This window comes from Engystomops pustulosus, chromosome 6 (assembly GCF_040894005.1).
Source record: "Engystomops pustulosus chromosome 6, aEngPut4.maternal, whole genome shotgun sequence".
Lineage (NCBI taxonomy): Eukaryota > Metazoa > Chordata > Amphibia > Anura > Leptodactylidae > Engystomops > Engystomops pustulosus.
Window position 1 is genome coordinate 142,894,578 of NC_092416.1, and position 24,422 is coordinate 142,918,999.

At 41.4% G+C, this 24,422-nt stretch overlaps 1 protein-coding gene across 2 annotated transcripts in view; it reads right to left on the reverse strand.

Moving 5' to 3' along the window:
- Positions 1-342: 342 nt before the first annotated feature.
- PNMT (phenylethanolamine N-methyltransferase) overlaps positions 343-24,422 on the reverse strand; it is a 36,501-nt gene continuing 12,421 nt past the window's right edge. Inside the window, exons 1-3 of one of the 2 annotated variants that reach the window (XM_072111506.1) lie at positions 12,499-12,682; positions 4,714-4,921; positions 343-2,569 (exon numbers count right to left, since the gene is read on the reverse strand). In XM_072111506.1, coding sequence (XP_071967607.1) covers positions 2,131-2,569; positions 4,714-4,921; positions 12,499-12,652 — 801 coding nt within the window. In that variant the 5' untranslated portion in view covers positions 12,653-12,682 and the 3' untranslated portion in view covers positions 343-2,130. Of the gene's footprint in view, positions 2,570-4,713; positions 4,922-12,498; positions 12,683-24,422 lie in introns of those variants that run through there. The other variant, XM_072111504.1, reaches the window with a different exon arrangement.

The window sequence follows — 24,422 nt, forward strand, 5'->3', positions numbered from 1 at the left end:
GGGGTATTCTTATCATGGTACATAACAGCAGCCATAACTTTATGGTCAGTGAGGTTTATCTTCTTGGATCCACTCCAGTTGTGACGATGAAGCTCATATTCATAGATATAAAAATTAAATTTACTAACCTTGACATGTCATTTTAGGGTCTCTGTCTATTTGGCCATTGAAAAAGATACAACACTTGTTACGATGCTTATACAACTTCAGTGATGGGGAAAAAGAAAGTTTCGGGGCTCACTGTTTGAGGGACACGAAAACTGAGTTCTGAGTCTTGGAAAGTGGCAATGCAAAAACAAATGATTTTATTACATAACTGGGGGTTTTTTCGGCCCAGAGTAGTAAAACTTAAAAAATGGCTATTTTTTTATTGCTGTCATCTCATAGACCCAGATAAGTGTTTTCTTATTTATGGTGAATGATAATTACTACATAGTAAATTGACAGAATTTTTTTTTCCTCATTTTTTCCCCCAAAAAGTTAACAAATGAAAAAAAAAAAAAAAAAGTATATATATATTCCAATATACAAAGAAGCAAATCCTCATAGAAACCTTCTTTGACAGACAAAATACAATTCTATGACTTGGTATGCTTTGGCCAAAAAGAAAACACTGGATGGGAAGTGACTGAGGGGTTAATAATCATTTGTTGAATTGTTGCTGTTTTCCATTACTATGTAGAAACGGTTAAAGGAAATCAACCATTAGGGGGAAAAAAAAAAAAAACACAAGAGAAACACCTCTGCCCCTCTTGATGCTGATCCCAACACTGGAGACCAGATGTCCGGCACTCCATGCTGGGAGAAGGAGGTGACGTCAAGCCACCTGTGTGTCCCCGCGCTCGGTGCTGCTAATTATAAATTTCTTTTCTATGTGATCCCGGGTTGTCAAGAACAGCGCCGGGGATCAACATCAAGAGGAGTGGGGGTGATTATTTCTAGATTTTTTGTTTTTTCTAATGGCTGATTTCCTTTAAGGCCCAGTTCACACCTGCATAAAAGTTTCCATTTGGGAGCATAGTGGAAACAAAAAAATATTAGTTGAACTGAAGGTCTGGCATTTACCTTTAATTCCCCATAAACTTAAATCTGCCATTTGTTTTTATGCATTATGAACCAAACATACCTTAAGAACATGCTCTAGTTACTCTGATGCAGAAACATATCTTGTTTGATCCAGGAGTTTTGCTCAGAAAACAATTCTAAAATTTTGAACCTTGGGAAAGCTGGGTAAATGCAGGCTGCTGTACATAAACACATTACAAGGAGCTTACTGAACCATCCATACGGGACTAATCAACCTGAGCTGATTACTCATACAAAGCGGCTGGGGCAGCGATTGATTACGTTTGACTGTCAGGAACAACACAGTGATTACAGCGTTCTCTGAAGTAGTGAATAATTAGGATAAGAGGAGAAGTGCTGTGGCAGCCACAGGAGCGACAGCCTCATTATCATAATTTTATATTTGTTTTTTTCAGCAAAACCACTCAGTTCAGATATTAAACAAGATATGTTTTTGCATCAATGTAGCTACAGAATGTATGTTTAGTTCAAAAAAGCAATTGGTAGATTTCCTTTAAATTGACCTTCCATATTGATTCTATTATCTATTGCGGTAATATAGACGTATATGCAACACAGTTTTTTTTTTCCCACCATTTATAATGAAACCTGTTGAACATAGTCTAATACAATTTTTTAAATATATGTGTAGCACAATTGTGCGATCAAAAAATTTTTAAATTCATCCTACAAAAAAAACAAAAAAAAAACAAAACAAGCCCCCATAGGGAGAAATCTCAATTGATTCTTTTGTCTAGAGCTAAAATATTGTCACAGCTAAGTTTGTGTGCACTGAGTTGTCACATGTCATGTTTCTATATCCTGCAAGTAATCTTTTTGCCATCTATAGTGGACTTAATACCTGATTAAACGGTAGGTACGATAGTCAAAGGGTCCTTGCATCTTAAGCATTTATTGTCAAATATTACAGCACATGTTGAACATTAGAGTTTATGAGATATGATTTACTTGTTATCAAACCACATATAGCGCGGTAATACAATATGTCTGTTCCCTACTTAACCACTGATATACATAGGTCATGTGATTCATAAGATGTCAGCATCACTTAGGATCATCTTTTTGAGCCCAAACAAAAAATATCCCACTTACATCATCTACACCAACTTTCATACTAGGCGTCATGGAATAGGTGGAAAATTCCCTAACAACGCACTTTGCCGTGTGCAGTGCCTTCTTCACGATGTCTTCGGTGACAGGTACGACATTCAAGCGAGCTTCACCAGCTAAGTAGTAGGACTCCTCTAAAGCCCCTATCCATAAAAAGTGTCCCTTGGGCTTCAGGAGCCCAATAACATGTTCAAGTGCCTTTTGAAAAGCCTCAAGGTTGGGACTGCAAGCCTCAAGACAGAAAGAAGATACCAAGCAGTCGACTGACCCACTGAGCAGTTCTCCTCCTAGAGGACGAGGCTGGTGGACATCCACTGGGATCACCCGTGAGACATGTTCCCGAAGTCGTTTCTGCTTATCTTTCCAGGGCTCTCTGCAGCGGCAAGAGAAAAAATATCATCAATATATAACAAGATACAAGACGTTGGGTATCTTTGGGAGCAAATTGATCAAATCCCTATATTGATTTTATCATTCAGTAAACCATTGTTCACATTTTTTGGCCACACTATCTTTCAGCCTATACTATACTGCAGTGATTTTCAACCAGTGTGCCGTGACACATGGTCGGGTGTGCCGCGGGGAAAGTTCCCCAAACTATGGTGCCCCTGGTGTTTTGTTTCGCAGCGATGCACAGTCACGGCTTCTTACAATGTAGGAGACGTGTACAATAACACATGCACAAGCTTTGAACCTGGCACGACAAAATGACGTCACCAAGGCCGGCGCATCATTCTGTTAGCGGAGAGACTCTCGCATTTGCCCACCGCCAAGGTAATGCCCACCAATAATGCTGACTATATGAGCTTTTGCCTGAGTATATGAACTGTTGGCAGAATACTCAGCATATGAGCTGGTACTTGTAGTACTCCAGCAGTATACTGCATATAACAATGAGAAATGTAAAATGAGAAATACTATAGTCATGAGGCTGGAGTACTACAAGTACCAGCTCATATGCTGAGTGTATGAGCTGGCACTTGTACTCTGGCCTCATGGCCATAGTACTTCTCATTACACCCCTTTATTTTGCAGTATACGAGCCACATAATAATCAGCACCATATACTAAAAACAGGGAGAAACTGAGAACTATTGAGGAAGAGCTTTGTGTGTGTCCTTCCACCATTCCTGCCAGGATATCCCTTTTGTGTTTATCGAAACAGGCCCAGGTTTCACACTGAGTGAGTAAAATAAATTTAGAATCTATATTATTAACTATATGTATAATATGACTGTTTTAGTGTCATTTTGTGCTATTTTGGTTGGTGGTGTGCCCCAGGATTTTCTAAGTATAAAAAGTGTGCCGCAGCTCAAAAAAGGTTGAAAATCACTGCTATACTGTACAGGCTGCAGCTCAATATTTTTAGTTTGGCTCCTGTTTATTGGCACAAGTTCTGCAAAATATGAGTTCTGCGAAACAATTGTAAATTTCAAACTTCATCTTGAAGAATTGTGATGTATGCAGGCAGTCCCATACTTAAGAACACCCGACTTACAGACGACCCCTAGTTAAACGGACCTCTGGATTTTGGTAATTTACTGTACTTTGGCCCTAGGCTAGAATAAACAGCTGTAACAGTTATCACAGGTGTCTGCAATTAAGATTTATTATTAATCATGATCCTCATGACAATACAACATTGTTTAAATCCAATAGTCACATAGACCCAAAAATTTTTTTGCCTGGAGCTACAATTATAAAATATACAGTTCCGACTTACATACAAATTCAGCTTAAGAATAAACCTACAGAACCTATCTTGTGCGTAACCCGGGGACTGCCTGTACTTATAAGCCTCTATACCAGAGGTGGGCAATAAACTTTCCCATGGGGCCACATGAGAAAATTGAATGGTTTTAGAGGGCCAGACTAATACACTTAACTCAGTTCTACCCAGTATACCCCTATACAGTGTATAACTTATCTCTACATGAAACGGTATATAAAACATTGCAATAATTCAATGAATATATGGAGGACCTAGTTGCATCATTATTTAATGATGGCGAGAGGAGCTAAAATATTTCAACAATCTCAGGTTCGCCGGTCAGAGATAGAGGTCTGCACAATGCCCAGGTCTCCTCTATGAGATGGGGACTGAAGACTCATAGAAAACTATAAGTAACTCTTTTTCGCACTTCTGGGTAACGTAAAGTTGCTGAAGACTTCAGTTCTTACAAGTTACAGGGCAGTTTGGTGACATTTGCAAACCAGGGTCAATGATGGGCAACAGTAACAGGGAATGTGCTCTTCACATCTGGTGGTCAATGTTAAAATAATATACTAATGGTATTTTGAGCAGCGTGTGGCTTCCTTTACTACTAGATAGCATATTGTAGAAGAGAAAATTGTAGAAGTATCGTGTATCGTGTCAGGAAAAATCTAAATTCTGATGTAAATACTTTTGCGTAAAAACTACAAAAGTACTTAAGGAATGATACCTTTATTGGCTAAGCAGAAAAATGATACGAACAGAAAGTTGACAAACACACAGACATGCCATTAAATACTCACCCTTTACCCTCAAGCTTACAGACATGTTTGAAGTAGGGACTCCAGTCAAACGCCCCTGGTTCATTACTTAGCCACATCTTCAGTTCTTGGCGATTCACCTCCAAATAGTCCGTCATAATCACCTCCTGAAAATGCTCAAAGGCGCTCAACAACTGGTATATTGTAGGACCGGAGCCAATGTCAACCAGGGTACGTCCTTTTATCTCACCTGAGAACAAAGAAGGGGATGATGGGTTTTATTTCTCCTTAAATTCAGATATAAAAAAGAAAGAAACGTTACTCGACACTTTACAGGAATAATTCAGATAAACTGTAATAGATTGAGTTGTCCTAGGAAAGGAACCCAACAATTCTGTACAGCTTCCAATTGTTTTCACTCTGGAAATCCCTCCATATTTGTACATATAATTGCCCTGCACTAATGCATATAGTATTTTCATCAGGTGCCCGATTTAGTGTCCAATCATAGCATCAATCACTGATAACCGCAAAAATGGCTCAACCAGCACAATCACATTTCACTGGATAACAGGAGTTACTTACCGGTAATGATGTTTCCTCGTACCACGACGGCACCAACCAGAGAGGGATCCACCCCCGGGGACAGGAAACCTGAGCATAAAAACACGCCCCTCCTATCCTACCTCAGTGGGTTACAGAGACTTGGAAGAACCTTATTATTAGTATATCAGAAAAAACATTTTCCATGTAACCATAATTTTGACAAAATTATTTTATTACCTTTTTTATTTATTTTTAAAAAATTTAAATATCAATATTAATATTAATATTTATTTTATTTTTTGACACCCATGAAATACCACCAATAAGAGGTAGGAAAAAAATCACCAGGGTGGGAATATACCAGGTGCCGTCGTGGTACGAGGAAACATCATTACCGGTAAGTAACTCCTGTTTTCCCCAGCACCACGACGGCACCAACCAGAGAGATTTTCAGAGAGAAATATTTAGGGAGGGAAAAATCATAAGAAACACGCCCCCAGAGGAGAGCGCTTTTCTCCCCAAAGAGTTCAATAGTACCCACCACATTTAACCGATAGTGTTTTAAGAAAGTGTGGGGGAGTAAACCCGCATGCTCCCTGACAATCCATCTCAATTATGCCCAAGATGTGGCTAGTGCTCGGGTAGAAAAGGCACGGATAGTTTCTGGGGCAGATTCTTCAGTTACTTCCTAGGTCAGATTCTATTTTTTATAAAGGTCTAGACCACCAAGTAAAAAGATTATTTTCTTTTACACCATACACATGATCTTAAGATATATTATAACCGAACAATTGGCCTCTAGGTAAAGAAAAACCTTCTTCCACTTCAGACTTTGGATTAGAAGCAAGGAACATAAGGAATATTCTGTATGACAAATGAAAGATAGAGGAGGCCAGTCCACAATACCTCCGTAACTACATAATTAGGCAAAACCTTTGCGAGTCGGAACATCCTACTGTGGGATCAAAAGTGAAACTGTCTTTTTAACCTAATCACCCATGGATTAGATGTCAACTATACTAACCAGAAAGCATAAGGTTTTTCCCCCCAGAGAAAAACCTGATACTAGAAAATAAAATGTTCCAAAATAACTTGAGATTTACATATGACGGACAACGGATTGATCTTCCATTTATATTAGGTGTTCCTAAGGAACACGTTAAAGAGCAACTTTGTTTTCATTGTATCTTTTTTTTTTTTTTTTGACAGTATATATAATAATTTATTAGAACCTCTTTTGGAATCCTGACAGCACCTTGCTTAGATTCCAAAGGTCCGACCACTAGACTCTCTAGTGAGGATTACAGCCTCTACCCTTCATGCAAAACACAAGTTGTAGTGATCTCAAATAAACTAAGACCGGGTAAGGCTGGTATATAGGCCATCGTTAGAACTAGGAGGGACATGGGTGGCCTGCCGACTCAGATTAACTGGTTTATCTATTTTAAAACTTCCTATAAGAAGGTACAGCTTTTGCCCCTAATGGCAGATAGCTTTCTCTATATACAAATGCAGCATAGAGGAATGACTGGATATGAATGGAATATCAGGGTCCTCTCCCCTATTTTAGTATTATGTGAGGTATATGATAGGTGGATGACTCCCTGACGTCATAGGGACTTGTGCACCTGTACACATTGTATCATAGAATGTGGAGGGACATGGGTAAATAATGGGGTTATTACACATGAATATATTTGATACCCAGATGGATGTTGGTCACTACAAGCTATTAATGGCTAATTTGAAGTGTAATATGGTTGTAGAATGTACCTTATATGATCACATGATTTAATGATGTCCATATACAGGTAGTCCCCAGGTCACGAACAAGACAGGCCCCCAGGTTCGCTCCCAGGCAGAACCCGCATGGAAATCGGAACTGTACGTTCCACAACCGTAGTCCCAGACCAAAAAAAAAAACCTCTCCTTTTTTTTTTTTTTTTTTTAAAACTGCAATATATTACTTAAATCTGCAGGATCTGAAAAGAGACACTGAATATGAGGGCGCTACACCAAAGACCATCACCATTATTATTCTGACTTGCTCTTGCTCTACCTTTGTGACCTTGAAGAGAGGCAGACTGTCGGGCTTATACAAATAAGCAGACCACCATCAGGGAAACATATCCCATTGGGAATCTCCAAGTCTGGGTACACATTGTTATTTGGAGTTCGCTGTACCCGCAAAGCACACAACGCCAGGAGCATATCTTATCAGTAAGGATTTTGCCCTTATTCACCACATCTTGCTCCCTTATAGAGAAATTGCTTGGAGCAAAGATTCTGATACCATTCACCCTAACTTGCTTACCTTTGGAACAGCTGCTCTCAGCAAAGACTCTGGCATCATTCACATTAACTTACTTACCTGTGAAACTATTGTTTCTATCAAGGTCTTTGACATAATCCCCATTATCTTGTGTATTTTGGGTACTTGTGGAACCACTGCTCACAGCCTGGATCATTCACATTACTTTGTGCACCTGTGGAAACTATTCACAGCAAGGATTATGTAATCATTCATATTACCTTGGGTATTTGTGGAACCACCGGTCTCAGCAAGGAGTATAGCATCATTCCAATTACTCTGTGCCTGTGGGACTATTCACAGCGACTATTATTGTGTATTTGTGGAACCACCGCTTACAACAAGGAGTATAGCATCATTCACATTACTCTGTCTATGGAACTATTCACAGCCACTATTATTGTGTATTTGTGGAACCACCGCTCACAACAAGGAGTATAGCATCATTCACATTACTCTATGCCTGTGGGACTATTCACAGCGACTATTATTGTGTATTTGTGGAACCACCGCTCACAACAAGGAGTATAGCATCATTCACATTACTCTGTCTATGGAACTATTCACAGCCACTATTATTGTGTATTTGTGGAACCACCGCTCACAACAAGGAGTATAGCATCATTCACATTACTCTGTCTATGGAACTATTCACAGCCACTATTATTGTGTATTTGTGGAACCACCGCTCACAACACGGAGTATAGCATCATTCACATTACTCTATGCCTGTGGGACTATTCACAGCAACTATTATTGTGTATTTGTGGAACCACCGCTCACAACAAGGAGTATAGCATTATTCACATTACTCTGTGCCTGTGGAATTATTCACCGCAACTATTATTGTGTATTTGTGGAACCACCGCTCACAGCAAGGAGTATAGCATCATTCACATTACTCTATGCCTGTGGGACTATTCACAGCAATTATTATTGTGTATTTGTGGAACCACCGCTCACAGCAAGGAGTATAACCTCATTCACATTACTCTGTGTCTGTGGAAGTATTCACAGCCAGGGTTATATCATCATTTACATCTCCTACCGTATCTTATGTATCTGAGGAACAACTATTCCCAGTAAAGGTTTTGGCATTATTTATCATAACTTGCTTGGTTTCTGGAACACTGTTCCCCACAAGGATTCAGGCATAATTAACAATATCTTCTATACCTTCGGTTATAAAGCTGCTCTGTCTTTAGTGAGGATTCCCCTCTTTCCATGCACTGGCCCTCAAAAATCACCAATACAATTACTGGAACTGTGGATAACACCAGCGCCCCTTCCTAACTAATATAAAGACAAATGTGTCCAGTGGCCCCACAACCACAATGTATTATATGAACAAACCTTTTATATCCTATTGTATGCAGATGAACAAGGTTGGAGAGAGCAGTCTGAATTAAGTTAGGAAATTGCACACCAAAGTTACCAAACTGCAATATGCCATAAAAGAGTAGCTTTCAAACTTAAGTTTGCAGGCATAGAAGCACCCGATAATGAGGGTTTTTCTACCTCTTGTAATTTTGAGCCAGGTGATCCATGTTGATGGAAACTCACTTTCTGTGTCCAAGCAATGCTTTATGAAAGCGGCATGTGGCCTAAGATAACTGAAGAGCAACCATGTGCTCTGTGAAGTGTCTCAGTCCTGAACTTCTCTCCATACCTGGAGGGGAGGCTAACCTGCAAGTCGTTAGATGATTGACTGAACTACCTGAAACTCTCATACAAGTGCAGAATTCCCTTTAGCTGCACTTAGCTGTAGTAAACGCTCATAGGCTATAATTCAGAGCATGCTTGCAAACAGTTTATGTAGCATTTTTTGTCTCCTGATCTGCTCAGTTAAACATACACCACAATCTGACCATCAGCGAGTTCTGTGCAGGACGCCATAATAAACAGAAACCATGTGTTTCCTTGAGGCACCTCCACACTAAACTCTTCTCCACACTGGGAGAAGAGGTTAACCTGCAAGCCGTTAGCCAATTAACTGAAGCTGGCTGCAAGGGTAATTAATCCAAGCTGCAACCCAAGCTACTGAACAGGATTTTAGACCTGACGAGAGCAAGTATGTTCAGCTTAGAATGGCTGGTAGTTTTCCAATGTATCCATGGGTTAACTAGAATCCATATTACACATTTCATATCATGAGTGTAATAAAAAAAAGTAGACTTACCACCCGGAACTCTCCTATGGGTACGATGGTTTTTCCGGGTCTGTGGGGATCGGTGACCTTTTTGTCAGGTCCTGTGAGCCCCCTCATAAGAGATAATCCAACAGACACAACCCATTCCACTGGAGGTGTGTACTGTACAGGATGCCCGAAGTCCCATCCTGTTAGCGCCATTCACCACGTGAGGTGTGTTTGGAGAGGAGAAATCACACCATGCAACTGTGAATCCTGTTTCTGGAGAGGTCGGATACTGGACACGTCTCCCTGCATACCTGCTCCCACTCTGGGGTCGGTACCGTGCAGCAGAAAACCAGAACAGGCACACTCTAGTCCCCATTATACATCATGTTGTTTCTGGGGCTAGGACACACATAATGGCAACTATCATTGCTGACACTTTGCCTAGACCCGCAGCACCTCGCCTGTGCTGCTTTGGATCGCTCCAGATCTGGATAACCTCCAGCTCACTGGCCGGGTTCAAAACCTAGTACCTGCCGTCTGACAGGCACCAGGTAGTAATCCTCTTAACACTCAGGTTCCCGCCAGGGACAGGAAACCACTGAGGTAGGATAGGAGGGGCGTGTTTTTATGCTCAGGTTTCCTGTCCCCGGGGGTGGATCCCTCTCTGGTTGGTGCCGTCGTGGTGCTGGGGAAAAAATGTATAATTTCAGTGTGAAAATTTTATGTATGCGAGTGTGTCCGCTACCTTTTCATTTCAAACACAACATCCTCATTATTATTATGTTGGCCCTAAATTTATAGTCACAACCACCACCACAAGAAACAAATCCAATTTCATGACACCCTCCTCTTGTACTTAAGAATACTTAATTAAGAATACAAAATCACATTCAGACCCACATCCCAGACTCTTTTGTTTTCCATTTTCATTGCCACCATCGTCATGGATAGGGTCATGCTGTAACGCCACCTCTGAACTTCCATCACTTACTTGGCCGTTCACAATGGTCCTCTACTACCGCTCACAAATAGGTATACACCAAACCATATCTGCACCCGATCCAAGCTCTCCTTCTGTTTGTTCAGCTCACTTACATTTTATCTCCCTTTACTCTTTTATAACATTCCCCTCTTCTTCTATGAATTCGATACCCTAGAACCGAAGGGACTCAGTAGGGACTTCAGAATGGCAGGTGTCATCTAGGCTGGCGGCCAGGTCTTCTCTGCATGTCATGTATATGTTCGGTCTTAACAATTTTTAAAAAACACATTATACTTCAGCTTTGTACCCAGTAATTGCAGTATTACTGTGATCCTAATAATATCATGTTATCTTCACAGAACAACTCACATTTATCACTTATATCATGTTGGTGTTCTTCTCATTTTTTAAATTTTTTTTTTTATGGGATGTGTTTTATCCCTTTTCTCTAAGCACTAATGGAGGCCTAGTATGCATGATATTTTTGCTTGGTTCCCCTAATAAGTCCTAATATATTTATTAAATAAAATACTTTTTCTTATTTTTATACCTGCAGCCCGTTCTGCCTCCCGGGAGCTTTGCTATAGCTCCATCTTTAATTTATTTTTATTTATTTTTTATGTGTCCCATAATCAAATTCCTTATATGTATTTAGTATTTCTTCTGAGCCTTGAGTAAGAATCACAGTAGTAATGAGCGCTATTAGGAGTCACAAGAATAAGTCAATAAACAGGTGATCAGAACTCTGTCAAGATAATGGGAATAATGAGGCATGCTCACCTAACAACTGGAGGAAGACACAAATACAGAAATCACATGATCGGACTTGTGGATCACATGATCGGACTTGTGGATCACATGATCATTACCCCAGGATAATGAATGACACAATCAGAAAGGAAGCTACCTTGGTGGTCATAGTAACAAGGATCTGGAGGAGGTGCGGTGATTACACACACTAACACAAGACCTGATGACACAGGTGTATATGATCTGTTTAAGGGTGGACTATTTTCTCTTGTAGAGTTGTGGTGACTATTTATATTTGTATGTTTTCCACTATATGATATGAATATGTATGTAATTGAGGTATATTGCTATATATTATGTAACTTTGATAAAGAGATTTTTTTACCTAATGTTTAAACAGGACATGAGGCCACCGGGTAGTGGGTGTATTATATGTGCATGTGCACAATTGTTTGCATGCTTGACAAAGATTCATGGAAACGTTGCAGTTTTTTCATGCCTGTGTGAATAAAGGTGTATCACCTTTTACATCATATTGGATGCTGTGGCCTTTTCCTTTCTATATTGGACTTTGGATCCTACACACCAGGACCCTGAGCTGCGTGCATCACCCGATTTAATAACTGGTAATTTTTTGGTTGCTGTCTCTTGTCTGCTTTTCCCATAGAACCCCAACAGTTATCAAATACCTTTGACTTCCTACTCTCCCACTCCATAAGGTTTTTCCAGCTTCAGTGTGAACCTATCCTTATAAGATGCCCTCTTTAAAATCCTTACATTGCATCACGGACAGATTAAGACAATCCCAATACAACAGTGCATGGTGTCCATGCTGCACCACACTCTCTATATAGAACCAACATTGTTTATCTGGTGATCTTTAATGCTAGATTGTTGGCCCCAGGACAGTGAGCTGCTGACAAATGCAAACTGTATGAGAATGAATGATTCATGTAAGTTATTCTTTATTGCACCCATCCCATGACAAGACTATTATAAGATACAGCATCAACTTTTCATTTATATATGATTAATCTTATATCCATAGCATGATGTCATCAGAGGAAACATATGTGATGATATCATTAGTATTTTGCTCACCTTTGGCACAAGTCTCATGAAGTCGGCGCAGTTTCCAGCACATGACGCTGTCCTCACTTGAAAAGTCTGCCCGGGGGGGCACATAGTTATTCTGTAAGTAAGCTCTGGGGTTGAATAACTGGTAGGATTCAGCGACTGCCTTGATGCTGCTCATATTGGAAGAGATGGACAAGTCTGCACTCAATGCTCAAGACACACCTTTATAAGCTGGAGGTATCACTCCTATCCTATCATCAGTCTGCATTACAGGTACACCTCCCATCCATCTCCATTACAACATTCTCCATCCTTAGTCTGTGATAGCATCTCGCACATTGATCCACTTTTCAGTCTGTCCCCAGGGTTACAAAGCAACACAAGGGTATCTAGAAATGTCATTACTTTATCTGCCAGATGCCAGTCGCCCCGGAGCTGAAGCACATACATCTAGACTGTTCTGGGCTTTCTGTTCACGTTAGGCATCTGTGGCAGAAGCATATGGACCAGATTCCTTGTATCTCACAGTGTGCATATGAATTATGGAGAAGAAATTCACAATTGGGTAGCAATACTATGTCGTTCAGAAAAGTCGATGTGCCTGCTGCATCATATATGTGCTACCATGTTGTATGATCACAGAAATTTAGTGATCAGTGACATCATCCAGAGATATCTGGACATGGAGTCCTCATACGCAGCCTTTGACTTCCTGTAGACAGTTGATGTCTACTTATACCAGCTTCTGTCACTACAAGCAAATGATAATGATCCTGTGTGAGGTCCTTCATCAGTCCAGAAATCGCTTTTTGGTTTGCTAATCTTGTAAAAGTGGTCCCAAGTTCACCTGCTTCTTGTAGAACATGAAGAGCACCTTCTTCCTGTAAGTTACATTTTTCCAATTTTTGGCCCTTAACCCCTTCCCGACGCGCGCTGTACTAGTACGGCGCGTGCCGGGTTGCGGTGCATAGAGAGGGCTCACGGGCCGATCGCGGATGCTTTCACGTCGATCGCCGCCAGGCAATGCTGGGCGCCGCCATCTTGCCGTGGATCGTCGCACCCCGATGACGTCACAGGGAGCGGCGATCCGTTGCCATGACAGCTTCGAGTCTCACGAAGGCCCGAAGCTGTCTCGTTTTAACCCATTCATTACAATGTGCTATCAGCACATTGTAATGAATGGGGAGTAAAATCCCCATATACTGCCATGATGGAATATGGCAGTATATGGTACGATCGATCAGACAACCTAGGGTTAAAGTACCCTAGGGAGTCTGAAAAATAATAAAAGTAAAAAAAAAAAAAATTGTAATAAAAAAACCTAAAAATTCAAATCACCCCCCTTTCCCTAGAACTGATATAAATATTAATAAACAGTAAAAATCTTTAGGTACATTAGGTATCGCCGCATACGAAAATGTCCGATCTATCAAAATATAATAACGGTTTTTCACTGCGTTTAACCCTGTAACGGAAAATAGCTTCCAAAGTCGAAAAATGGCATTTTTTTGCCATTTTGAAAAATATAAAAAAATTTATAAAAAGTGATCAAAAGGTCGCACAGTCCTAAAACTTATACGAAAAAGGCATCAAAAGTCGCAAAAAATGACACCACCCACAGCTCCGTACACCAAAGTATGAAAAATTATTGGCGCCAGAATATGGCAAAATCCCCCAAAAATTTTTGTACGGGAGGTTTTAATTTTTTTAAATGTATGAAACCATTATAAACCCTATACAAATTTGGTATCCACGTAATCGTAGCGACCCAAAGAATAAAGTAGACATGTCATTTGGGGCGCACAGTGAAAGCTGTCAATTCCAAACCCACAAGAAAATGTCGCAAATGTGTTTTTTCACCATTTTCACTACATTTGGAATTTTTTTCCCGCTTCCCAGTACACGGCATGGAATATTAAATACCTTCACCATGAAGTGCAATTTGTTATGCAGAAAATAAGCCGTCACAGAGCTCTTTATGTGAAAATAGATTTTTGAAGGTGGTGAGTGAAAAATGGAAGTGAAAAATCTAAAAAAGGCCCAGTCGTTAAGGGGTTAAGTACCCTCAAATAACTCCATGGCAAGGCCTTCTCAATAGCTCAAACTCTGCTTTTTTGTCTTTACTTAAAAATACTGCATCCCAATTCTAATGTAAATCATAGGTAAGTTAAAGGGAACCTGTCGCCACATTTTCACAAATACAGCTAGAGACAGGTCCCCATAGAACACCCCTCTATTAGCTAAAAGAAATCAACTTCATGTTATCCTACTGGCATCAGAGGGGGTTGGCTGCTTAGCCTGCCCCTCCCATCTACACCTTCCCATGTCTTAATCCTCCTTACAATTTAGCATTTCATGTCATGTGACAAGGTCATTTAAGGTCATTTGCCCATTAACATCTATCCCATGTATGTATCTGATCACATGAAATCACAACATGCATGGACTTCTGCTCCTCCCCATCCTTCATGGAGGCATGCTATGATTTCTTGTGATCAGATATATACTCACCGGCCACTTTATTAGGTACACCATGCTAGTAACGGGTTGGACCCCCTTTTGCCTTCAGAACTGCCTCAATTCTTCGTGGCATAGATACAACAAGGTGCTGGAAGCTCCTCAGAGATTTTGGTCCATATTGACATGATGGCATCACACAGTTGCCGCAGATTTGTCGGCTGCACATCCATGATGCGAATCTCCCGTTCCACCACATCCCAAAGATGCTCTATTGGTTTGAGATCTGGTGACTGTGGAGGCCATTTGAGTACAGTGAACTCATTGTCATGTTCAAGAAACCAGTCTGAGATGATTCCAGCTTTATGACATGGCGCATTATCCTGCTGAAAGTACCTATCTGATGTTGGGTACATTGTGGTCATAAAGGGATGGACAGGGTCAGCAACAATACTCAGGTAGGCTGTGGCGTTGCAACGATGCTCAATTGGTACCAAGGGGCCCAAAGAGTGCCAAGAAAATATTCCCCACATCATGACACCACCACCACCAGCCTGAACCGTTGATACAAGGCAGGATGGATCCATGCTTTCATGTTGTTGACGCCAAATTCTGACCCTACCATCCGAATGTCGCAGCAGAAATCGAGACTCATCAGACCAGGCAACGTTTTTTCAATCTTCTACTGTCCAATTTCGATGAGCTTGTGCAAATTGTAGCCTCAGTTTCCTGTTCATAGCTGAAAGGAGTGGCACCTGGTGTGGTCTTCTGCTGCTGTAGTCCATCTGCCTCAAAGTTCGACGTACTGTGCATTCAGAGATGCTCTTCTGCCTACCTTGGTTGTAACGGGTGGCGATTTGAGTCACTGTTGCCTTTCTATCAGCTCGAACCAGTCTGCCCCTTCTCATCTGACCTCTGGCATCAACAAGGCATTTCCGCCCACAGAACTGCCGCTCACTGGATGTTTTTTCTTTTTCGGACCATTCTCTGTAAACCCTATAGATGGTTGTGCGTGAAAATCCCAGTAGATCGGCAGTTTCTGAAATACTCAGACCAGCCCTTCTGGCACCAACAACCATGCCACATTCAAAGGCACTCAAATCACCTTTCTTCCCCATACTGATGCTTGGTTTGAACTGCAGGAGATTGTCTTGTCCATGTCTACATGCCTAAATGCACTGAGTTGCCGCCATGTGATTGGCTGATTAGAAATTAAGTGTTAACGAGCAGTTGGACAGGTGTACCTAATAAAGTGGCCGGTGAGTGTATATATGAGGTAGATGTTAATGTTACTGTATAAAGCAAAAATATTACTAGGTAAAGGACCTTAGATGACATCACCCTGGTCACATGATGTGAAACATGGCTTTCTTTCATTATTCCAGCAAGGCACCATATAAAACATTTGACACAGTTTTTTTCTACTAGTTCCACACAGCAGCATGTCCCAGCAGTGAGACCTGTCGCTCAGGCACAAGAAGGCAGGGCATTAATATCATTGGACTCACATCAGGGGAGTTGCATATAAGTTTACAAACTGATTTTTTAACATTGCAGCCAAGGACATGAACCATTTAAGGATAAGGGTAATGTTTTTTAATCAGAGTTTTTTTAAGAAGTATTTATTTTGGGTGGGTTAATTTGAATGGCAGGTTCTCATTAAAATACCAGTGATTTCTGGGATGCATGCTATCCGAGGAAGCTTTGTGAGTCTATAAGACACAACTTCATCTTGTGTATAGACCCTTTGAGTAGTGCACCATACTGTCTATTGCCTATAGGAATATATAGGAGTCTTCTTCTCCTGTCAATAGGCTATAATTTAGCAAAATGTACTACACAGAACTTCAGTCTCACACGTTATAGAAGAAGATGATGAAAACAGTAATATCTCCTTCCATTGCAAAACACATAAAATTTTCCAGTTGTTTGTTATTCCATTTGTGTCTTACATGAGCTGGGTGCAACCAGTGGGGCCACTGCTGCAGCTCCACAACTTTTGTAGAAAAAAATATTAATAAGAATAAAGGAAAAAACAAGAGCAGAAGCCCAGACAGACATATTGGGGCACATTTACTAAGGACCGTGCGCCAGTTTTCTGTGGACTTTGCATGTTCTTTTAGGTGCAAACTGCTTGCACAGGTATTTAAGAATTCTCAGCCCGCAGGCTGCTTAAGCTTGGGGGCTGCAGGACTGGCCGTGTTTTTTAGCCTTTGCCCGTCCTGCTCCCCTTAGTTCTGCTGGCCACTGGATGGCGCTAGCCCAGGGATATTTAGCCTTGAGCGTGGAGCTAGTCCTGCCTCTTTTGGACTGCTCTGCACTCAAGAGATTCCCACCCATCCACCCTTAGGTAATTGTTTGTTAGGTAATTTTTTGTTATGCATATGTAGGTTCAATGTTTATTTGATTGTATATTGATTGTGTAATTTAGTTTTGTTTTTTATCTGTTGTTTTGGTAGTCACAGCTTGGCCTGTGGTGGAATCGGACCAACCAGGACATGCCCCCACGGAGGCGGGGCCAGGCATGTGAGGTGAATGATTTGGGAAGGGTCTGGTTTTCCCACAGGTCAGTTTAAAATGTAAATATTGTTATTAATAAAGCTGTGGCCGACCTCCACTTTTTCATCCAGACAGTGTACTAGGTTGTTTTTTGGGGACGAGGGCAGGCTGGGTTTGGCCATTAATACGGTCAGTCTTTCCTGCACCACAATTGTGTCGCACGTGCCCCTTTTGTGACCCAGCAGCACTAGGCATCATGCTACACAAATTACGGGGCGTTCCGATGCTCAGTTGGACCAAGTGTGTGTTTTTTAATTTTTATACTTTTTCAATCTCCCACGTCATTTACACCCTGCAATACACCATAACAATGGACGAATATGATAAGTTTTTTTGATATCACCAGAAGATGTTATGAATCCAGACTTGGTCCATTTCTTCGCCATTGTAGGTCACAGAATATGCTCCCCAGAACCTGTATTACTGAAGCTCTGCAGTATAAGGTTTGGAGGTAGCAGTATGTGAGCTGTGATAAGTGATCTGTCAAGGGCAGACATAGTGCAGGCTGAAGCCTGGGGCCTCTCGATGGCTTCCTGCAAATCATTACATCATTGAACCTCATTACACAAGAAATATAGTCCTGTCATTTATCTATCTCTTTCCTCTCCTGCGTTATCCCTTATCTCTACAATGCCTAAGCCTCATCTAAGTTATAGTTTTCTGCTCAGTATTTACAGCATTGACATCTTCCCATCTCTTTTCCTGGATTGTCCCTTTATGAAATAGAAAGGCTAATGTACCATAATGCATTTTTATCATGTAGCAGATAGGCCAGTAACAAGGGGTCCAGTTCTACTGATCATAGGGCTGAGCAGGTTCTTGATTATTCACAGTAACTGTTAGCACCATACAGACTATTTGGACACAGTTTGGCAACATAATTATACACTGGATGTTACTGTTTTGTGCTATTTATGGTTGTTATTGCTGTGGTTATAAAACCGTTTGTAATATTTAGACCATATAAAACTGTGGTAACATTATATGTAGAGAAATCAGACACTATCCAAACCAGCACCGTGTCTCTTATGAGTGTCTCTCATCAGTGCCCTTTGATCTGATCAGGGTTGTAACTTATGGTCCAGAGTACTTGTATTCTAGCCACATGGATGCTCTAAATCATATGGAGAGCTCAGCAACACAACCCCAACCAATGTTATCTTACCACAGCCCTTCACACATTTACAAAATTCCCTTTTTATAATTAGCTCTGTAACATCTTGTGCTTTTATATTCACTCCCAAAATATCAAGCTATCCTGTGTCAAAACTGCTGGTGTAGCTCATGGCTGGCCATCTATAAAAACCAATACTGTAGTATCAAGTAGGTCAGTCTGACGGCTTATAATTTTACGCTTTAGTCATTGCAGAAGGACTTTTTTCCTTATCTAAACATAGAAACTCTAGTTATAGTAACAACATTTTATAATGATTGAAATATTCCAAACTAGCCTACTCTATCTCCCAGCTTTATACATGGCAACTCTTCCAAGATGGCAGTATCACAAAGGTATCAAGATGAACTATATAATGTATTGACTCTCCACCATGGATATTCAGTCTTTCCATCGCCCAAATAATATCAAAATTAATAATTCCGTGAACACAACACCTTTCTCACTTATGCAATTATATGGCTGTGTTGAAAGTGGCACTGCTTATTGACTATAGGGGGTGAATCCTATGAGCCGGTCAGGTATGAAGCTGGGAAGGCCAGGTATTTGGTGAACTACTGGTGTCCTAATTTGATTACCCACAATTTCTTGGTTTGTCCGTTTAGACTAGAACTTATAGTAAAAAAAAAACCCGAGAATGAAGGCGCATTGGGCCCGGCAAGCTATTAATTCATATGTTTTAGCACTGTTATGGACACCCTTTAGGTTGTAGACATGTGATGATGTGCATTTTAGCCTGTGATGTTCATGCTTATGTGGAGGGCGCCCAGCCACAATCTTTCTATAATGGCCAGTGTTTCTTAGAACCTGCTCTTAGCTGTCCTCTCTTAAAGGAAACCTACCACTTCAAAAATGGTCATTTTGACCTAAACATACCTTTACCTTGGGGTATGTAAGCTGATGCTGAAGGTGGTCTTGTGAAGGCAGATAAATGGGCAGTTTTGCCAAAAAATCTATTTTTTCACTAATCAAATGACCCCATTCGGCACACCAGGAGTCTCGGCGCTTGGTCACGATCATGATAATGCACGCGCCTTGTGTGTAGGAAATTGCTCCCCCCACCCTCCCTTGCTCCCGAGAGCTCTTGCACATGCGCACTGTATCTCAATTTTGCACGGCTGTCCTCTTTGTATTGCGGCCGTGCGAAACAGTGCACATGCACCAGTGCTTTCCAAGAGCTGGATGGGAACGAGGGAGGGAGGGTGGGGGTTTTGCACTTCCATACACGCAAGGCGCGTGCATTATCATGATCGTGACCAAGCGCCGAGACTCCTGATGTGCCGAATGGGGTCATTTGATTAGTGAAAAAATAGATTTTTTGGCGAAACTGCCCATTTATCTGCCTTCACAAGACCACCTCCAGCATCAGCTTACATGCCCCAAGGTAAAGGTATGTTTAGGTCAAAATGATAAGGTTTCCTTTTAACCTTAAAGATCAATGCCACCATATCTACCAGCTCTATGGAGATTTGGTTGACTGTAGTAATGTATTTTTACAAAGTATTAAAAAACTAAGGTTACCCAGAAAACATACCTCACTTTCACATGTTTCCTACTTCCATCTTGAGAAACCCATACGACCCCTGAAAACCATGTGGATCTCCAATGACTGGACAAGTGTCAGAGAAGCATTTCATTTTCCTATAAAATGCTTAGAAGTTAAAGGACATCTACCAACAGAGTACCTGATGGTACATTAATATTACTTACCTCCCCGTCCGTTGGTGACGTCATCAGTTCATCAGCAGCACAAGGAATGCGCAAATCATGCTTATTAGCTAGAATAACATTCCCTGTTCTTCCACTTTGCAGCTCAGCACGAGATTTGAAAAGAGAACTTTGAAATTTCCAGATCTCTGAAGACTCTCTCGGTGGCTGGCACCGCCGGCCCGGTACAAATTATATTACAGCAGAGCCTGGTGGTGCTCTTCAGAGCGCCTGAAGTTAATTTGCATATGAAATGTGTCCATTCAAATATATAATAAATTAGGATTTAAACACCTGGGGAAGGGACAGGGAGATAAGTAATAATCATCTACCATCAAGTAAATTGTCCTTTAAGGTATCATCATATTTGAAACTTTAAACTGCTGGGCCCTTATATCTATTCTACCAGGTCTCCCAACTATAATTGGTTACCTGATCTCTGTCTCTGTGGTAGGACAGTACACAGTATCCATTTAGCTGCTCCTAGTTTACGGGCCTGATTCTCATCATACCAGTAATAGCTGAGGAGAGGAGACTGAGAAATCATCATCCAGAAATCTTTCAATATAAGATCTAGTATCCATTTCCAATATGTCCCAAGTTCTGTACATTGCACTACATATGTAGGTTGGGTGGGTGTTGGGCTGTTGGGAGAGGAAAATGCATAAGGGGTTACATAAAAGGTGGCAATATAAAGAGGCTACAAAAAGGAAAGCACTATAAATAGGGTTATAGAAAAGGAAGGGACTACAAAAAAAGAGGCACCTGTAAAGGTGTGCTACAGAAAACCGAAGGGGCTACAGAAAAAGATCCACCATAATGGGGACTACATAATGGGGGCATTTCAGATGGGATTCTGCGGGAAATGGGGAAATATATGGGTTGGGGTTAGGTATGGAGTAATTGTAGGGAACACATTTTTCTTTCCATGGAAAAAAAAGTTGTGGGTCCAGCCATTCACTGTGCTAAAAAATGTTGGGGCCACTGCTATAGATGACCCAGGAGACAAGTCATATTATTGTCCATGACGTAACCAAAAGCAGAGCTGATAACATGCGCTTCTTCAGTCTCTCTTTGGATGTACTGTACTTATTTCCTTTCCTTCCCCACACTCCCCCCGTTTCCTCTCCCTCTATGAATCGTGTGATATAATATTACATGTTTTGCTAATCCCTGGATCCAAGTCTGACAGCTGTTCCTGTGTGATGGGACAAGCTGTACTGTCTGCTCCTGACATATTCCTGGGTGCAGCACAGGGTTTTATGGAGGATTTGTTGGCTTCAAGCAAGCCATATACTAGAGCTGGATCTTTTTGTGGACTGAAGGCATATCAATCTTAACTTTCCCCTGACATAAAACATAAGGGTTTCGATTATATAATAATCTGATGATTCTGTAGGGCAGAAGATGTCAGATAACTGGACTATATGGAAATCTAGGAAATAATCAAATAAATGTAACTTCTTCCAGGAAGGTCAAGGTTAGGACTATACTCTCGCTATACAGACCAAAAAAAAGTCATCTACTATGTTTCCCATGGGCCCGCTTTTCAGTCAGTGATATCACTATATGATTTGTGCTGGGGATCTCATCTGGACTACAAGCCTGTTGGTAAAATGGGTGATGCCATAACATTTATCATATCAATTGTGTCAGGATTCAGGGGTAGTGGACCCACTGAGCCACCATGGACGATGACGTAAGCCGATATCTGGGAGCAAAGTCTAAGTGGCACCCAGTTATTACCAGAGCCCGCCGCAAAGCGGGTTGTACTTACTGCGGGATACCACCTGGAAGCTCCATAGGCTCGACTTTGTCCCCGGTGGTGGCCACGGAAAGGGACAGAGTCAGAAGGCAGAATCATGGTCGGGGGCAGGCAGGAGGTCGAAACAGGCAGTAAAGGATCAATGTCAGGGACAGAGCAAAAGGTCAGAAGCATAATCAGAAACAGAACCGCGGTCACAACAGGAATTCAGCAAACAGTTGCAAGGCATAGGGAACAAGCTTTTCACTAAAGCACGGGGCACAAAGATCCGGCGGTGGCATAAGGGAAGAGGCTGGCTATTTATAAAGTTACCAGGTGGCCTGCGCCAATTAGTGGTGCACTGGCCCTTTAAATCTTGCAGAGCTTGTGTGCATGCACACTAGGAGGCAGGGACGTAGGTGCCAGACCGCAGGAGCCACCGCTGGTTCGTGAGGAGATGAGTGACACTTCTCTGTGAGGGGAACACAAAGGAGCATATGCTATATGCTAACCATAGTGTATATGGAGTCTATACAAGATAATCTCATAATGTATGCGTTAAATTACCAGTATTGGTGTGGATACAGGGGCCCAGAAATGTTAAGTTCAATCAGAGAAAAATTGGTTTGACCAATGATAAAATTGATGGGATCCACCATTCACAGGGCTTCTAATATGTGGAGGGAAGCCCATCAGTGAGGTCATTTCACTGGTTGTTACAATGAGCCGTATTGTTAGACTGCTAGATTACACAGAGGGAGAAAGGAGACATGTTCTGCTCATTGTAACAACCAGTGCATGAACATCACTGTGGGGCACTGGAAACATCCGCCGAAGCCCTTTAGGCTCATGAGCATCATTTTAACAGTTTATTTTATAAGGAAGGAAGCCATGGATAATAAATATCAGAATATTACCACAGTCACAGGGCCCGGATTTAGTATCCCTGTCGTTTTAGCCTCCCTGATTTTGATGATAGATTTCCTTTAAACCCATGGCGTGAATGTAAGTGGACCCAACAAATTATCCGTTTTCTTGTAAAAGTTCAGGGCCCTTTCCTGAAGTTCACTGATGGATTTCAGATGCCTTCCACTCCAATCTGAAATGCTAATTACATCTTATGTTGTCACTTGCTGTAGAGCCTTGGACAGACTCCAGGGTGGCACAATGTGCACAACAAGCACTGGGTGCTTATATGCAAATCACTTGATGTATGCAAAGTATGAGATAATAAGATATACGAATCGTGGTCGTGGATACGTGAGCAGCTGTAAGGTTTTAGGTTCCCTCCATTGGCGCTTTTCATGTCTCAGATGTGGGTAGTCTAAATTGGTACCCAAACTTGTTATGTGTCTGAATGTTGTAGTATTTTTCCACAAGTAATGAGTATGATGTTATTTCTTGCTTTTATATGGCAGCGCAGAGTATATGATCCTTGTGATCTAATAAAGTTACAGAATATCTTGAATTGTTTTAGACAGAACAATCTACATACATTAGATGACATAGCCAAGGCTAATTGTACAACTTTGACTTCACAGAATACAAAGATGGAGCATAGGGTATGCTGGACTAACTTCTAGTTCATTTAAGTTCTCTCTGTTCCCTGATGTTGCACGAAACATAATGGTTCTTCAGAGCTAACCTAAAAAGTAAGTTTGAGTCTTAAGGTCCCACGCACATCAGATGTATAACTTTGTTGGTCACAAGGTCACTTATTTCCTCCAGCATATTATTTCTATAGCCCTCCTCTGTATCCTTTCTTACGATGCATGTATGAATTGGTCCCAGCCAATTCAAATGACCCATGGTGAAAAATCTAAAAAGTTTCTAATGTACAAGAGTCCTTTGATGATTTCCTGTTCTCTAACTTGTGCCCTGTCTCCCAAATGGGTCACTGTGGCTTTTTCTACATCAATGGGGCTCATTTACTTAGGGTCCACGGAGCGCATTTTCGTTGGGGATTTTGGCGCATCGGCGCCGGCTTGCACTTGATACAAATTGGGGAGCAGGCCGTCGGACAACCCAATGGTTTCGGACTACGGCGGGATTTAACATTTAGAATTGTGTCGCAAGACACGCACTTACAAGCACCGGGAAGAAGAAGGTGAACTCTGGCGGACCTCGGCGGGAAAGCGACGGATGCAGGAACTCAGGCGCATCAGCTTCATGAATCACTCCGGACTTCATCCTCGTCGGACCATCCGAATGCAACAGGACCAGGTAAGTAAATTTGCCCCAATGTCCCAATTGTCCCTTGTTCCTGCACTGACTTTTGCTAATCCTGATTAGAACCTATAGCTCATA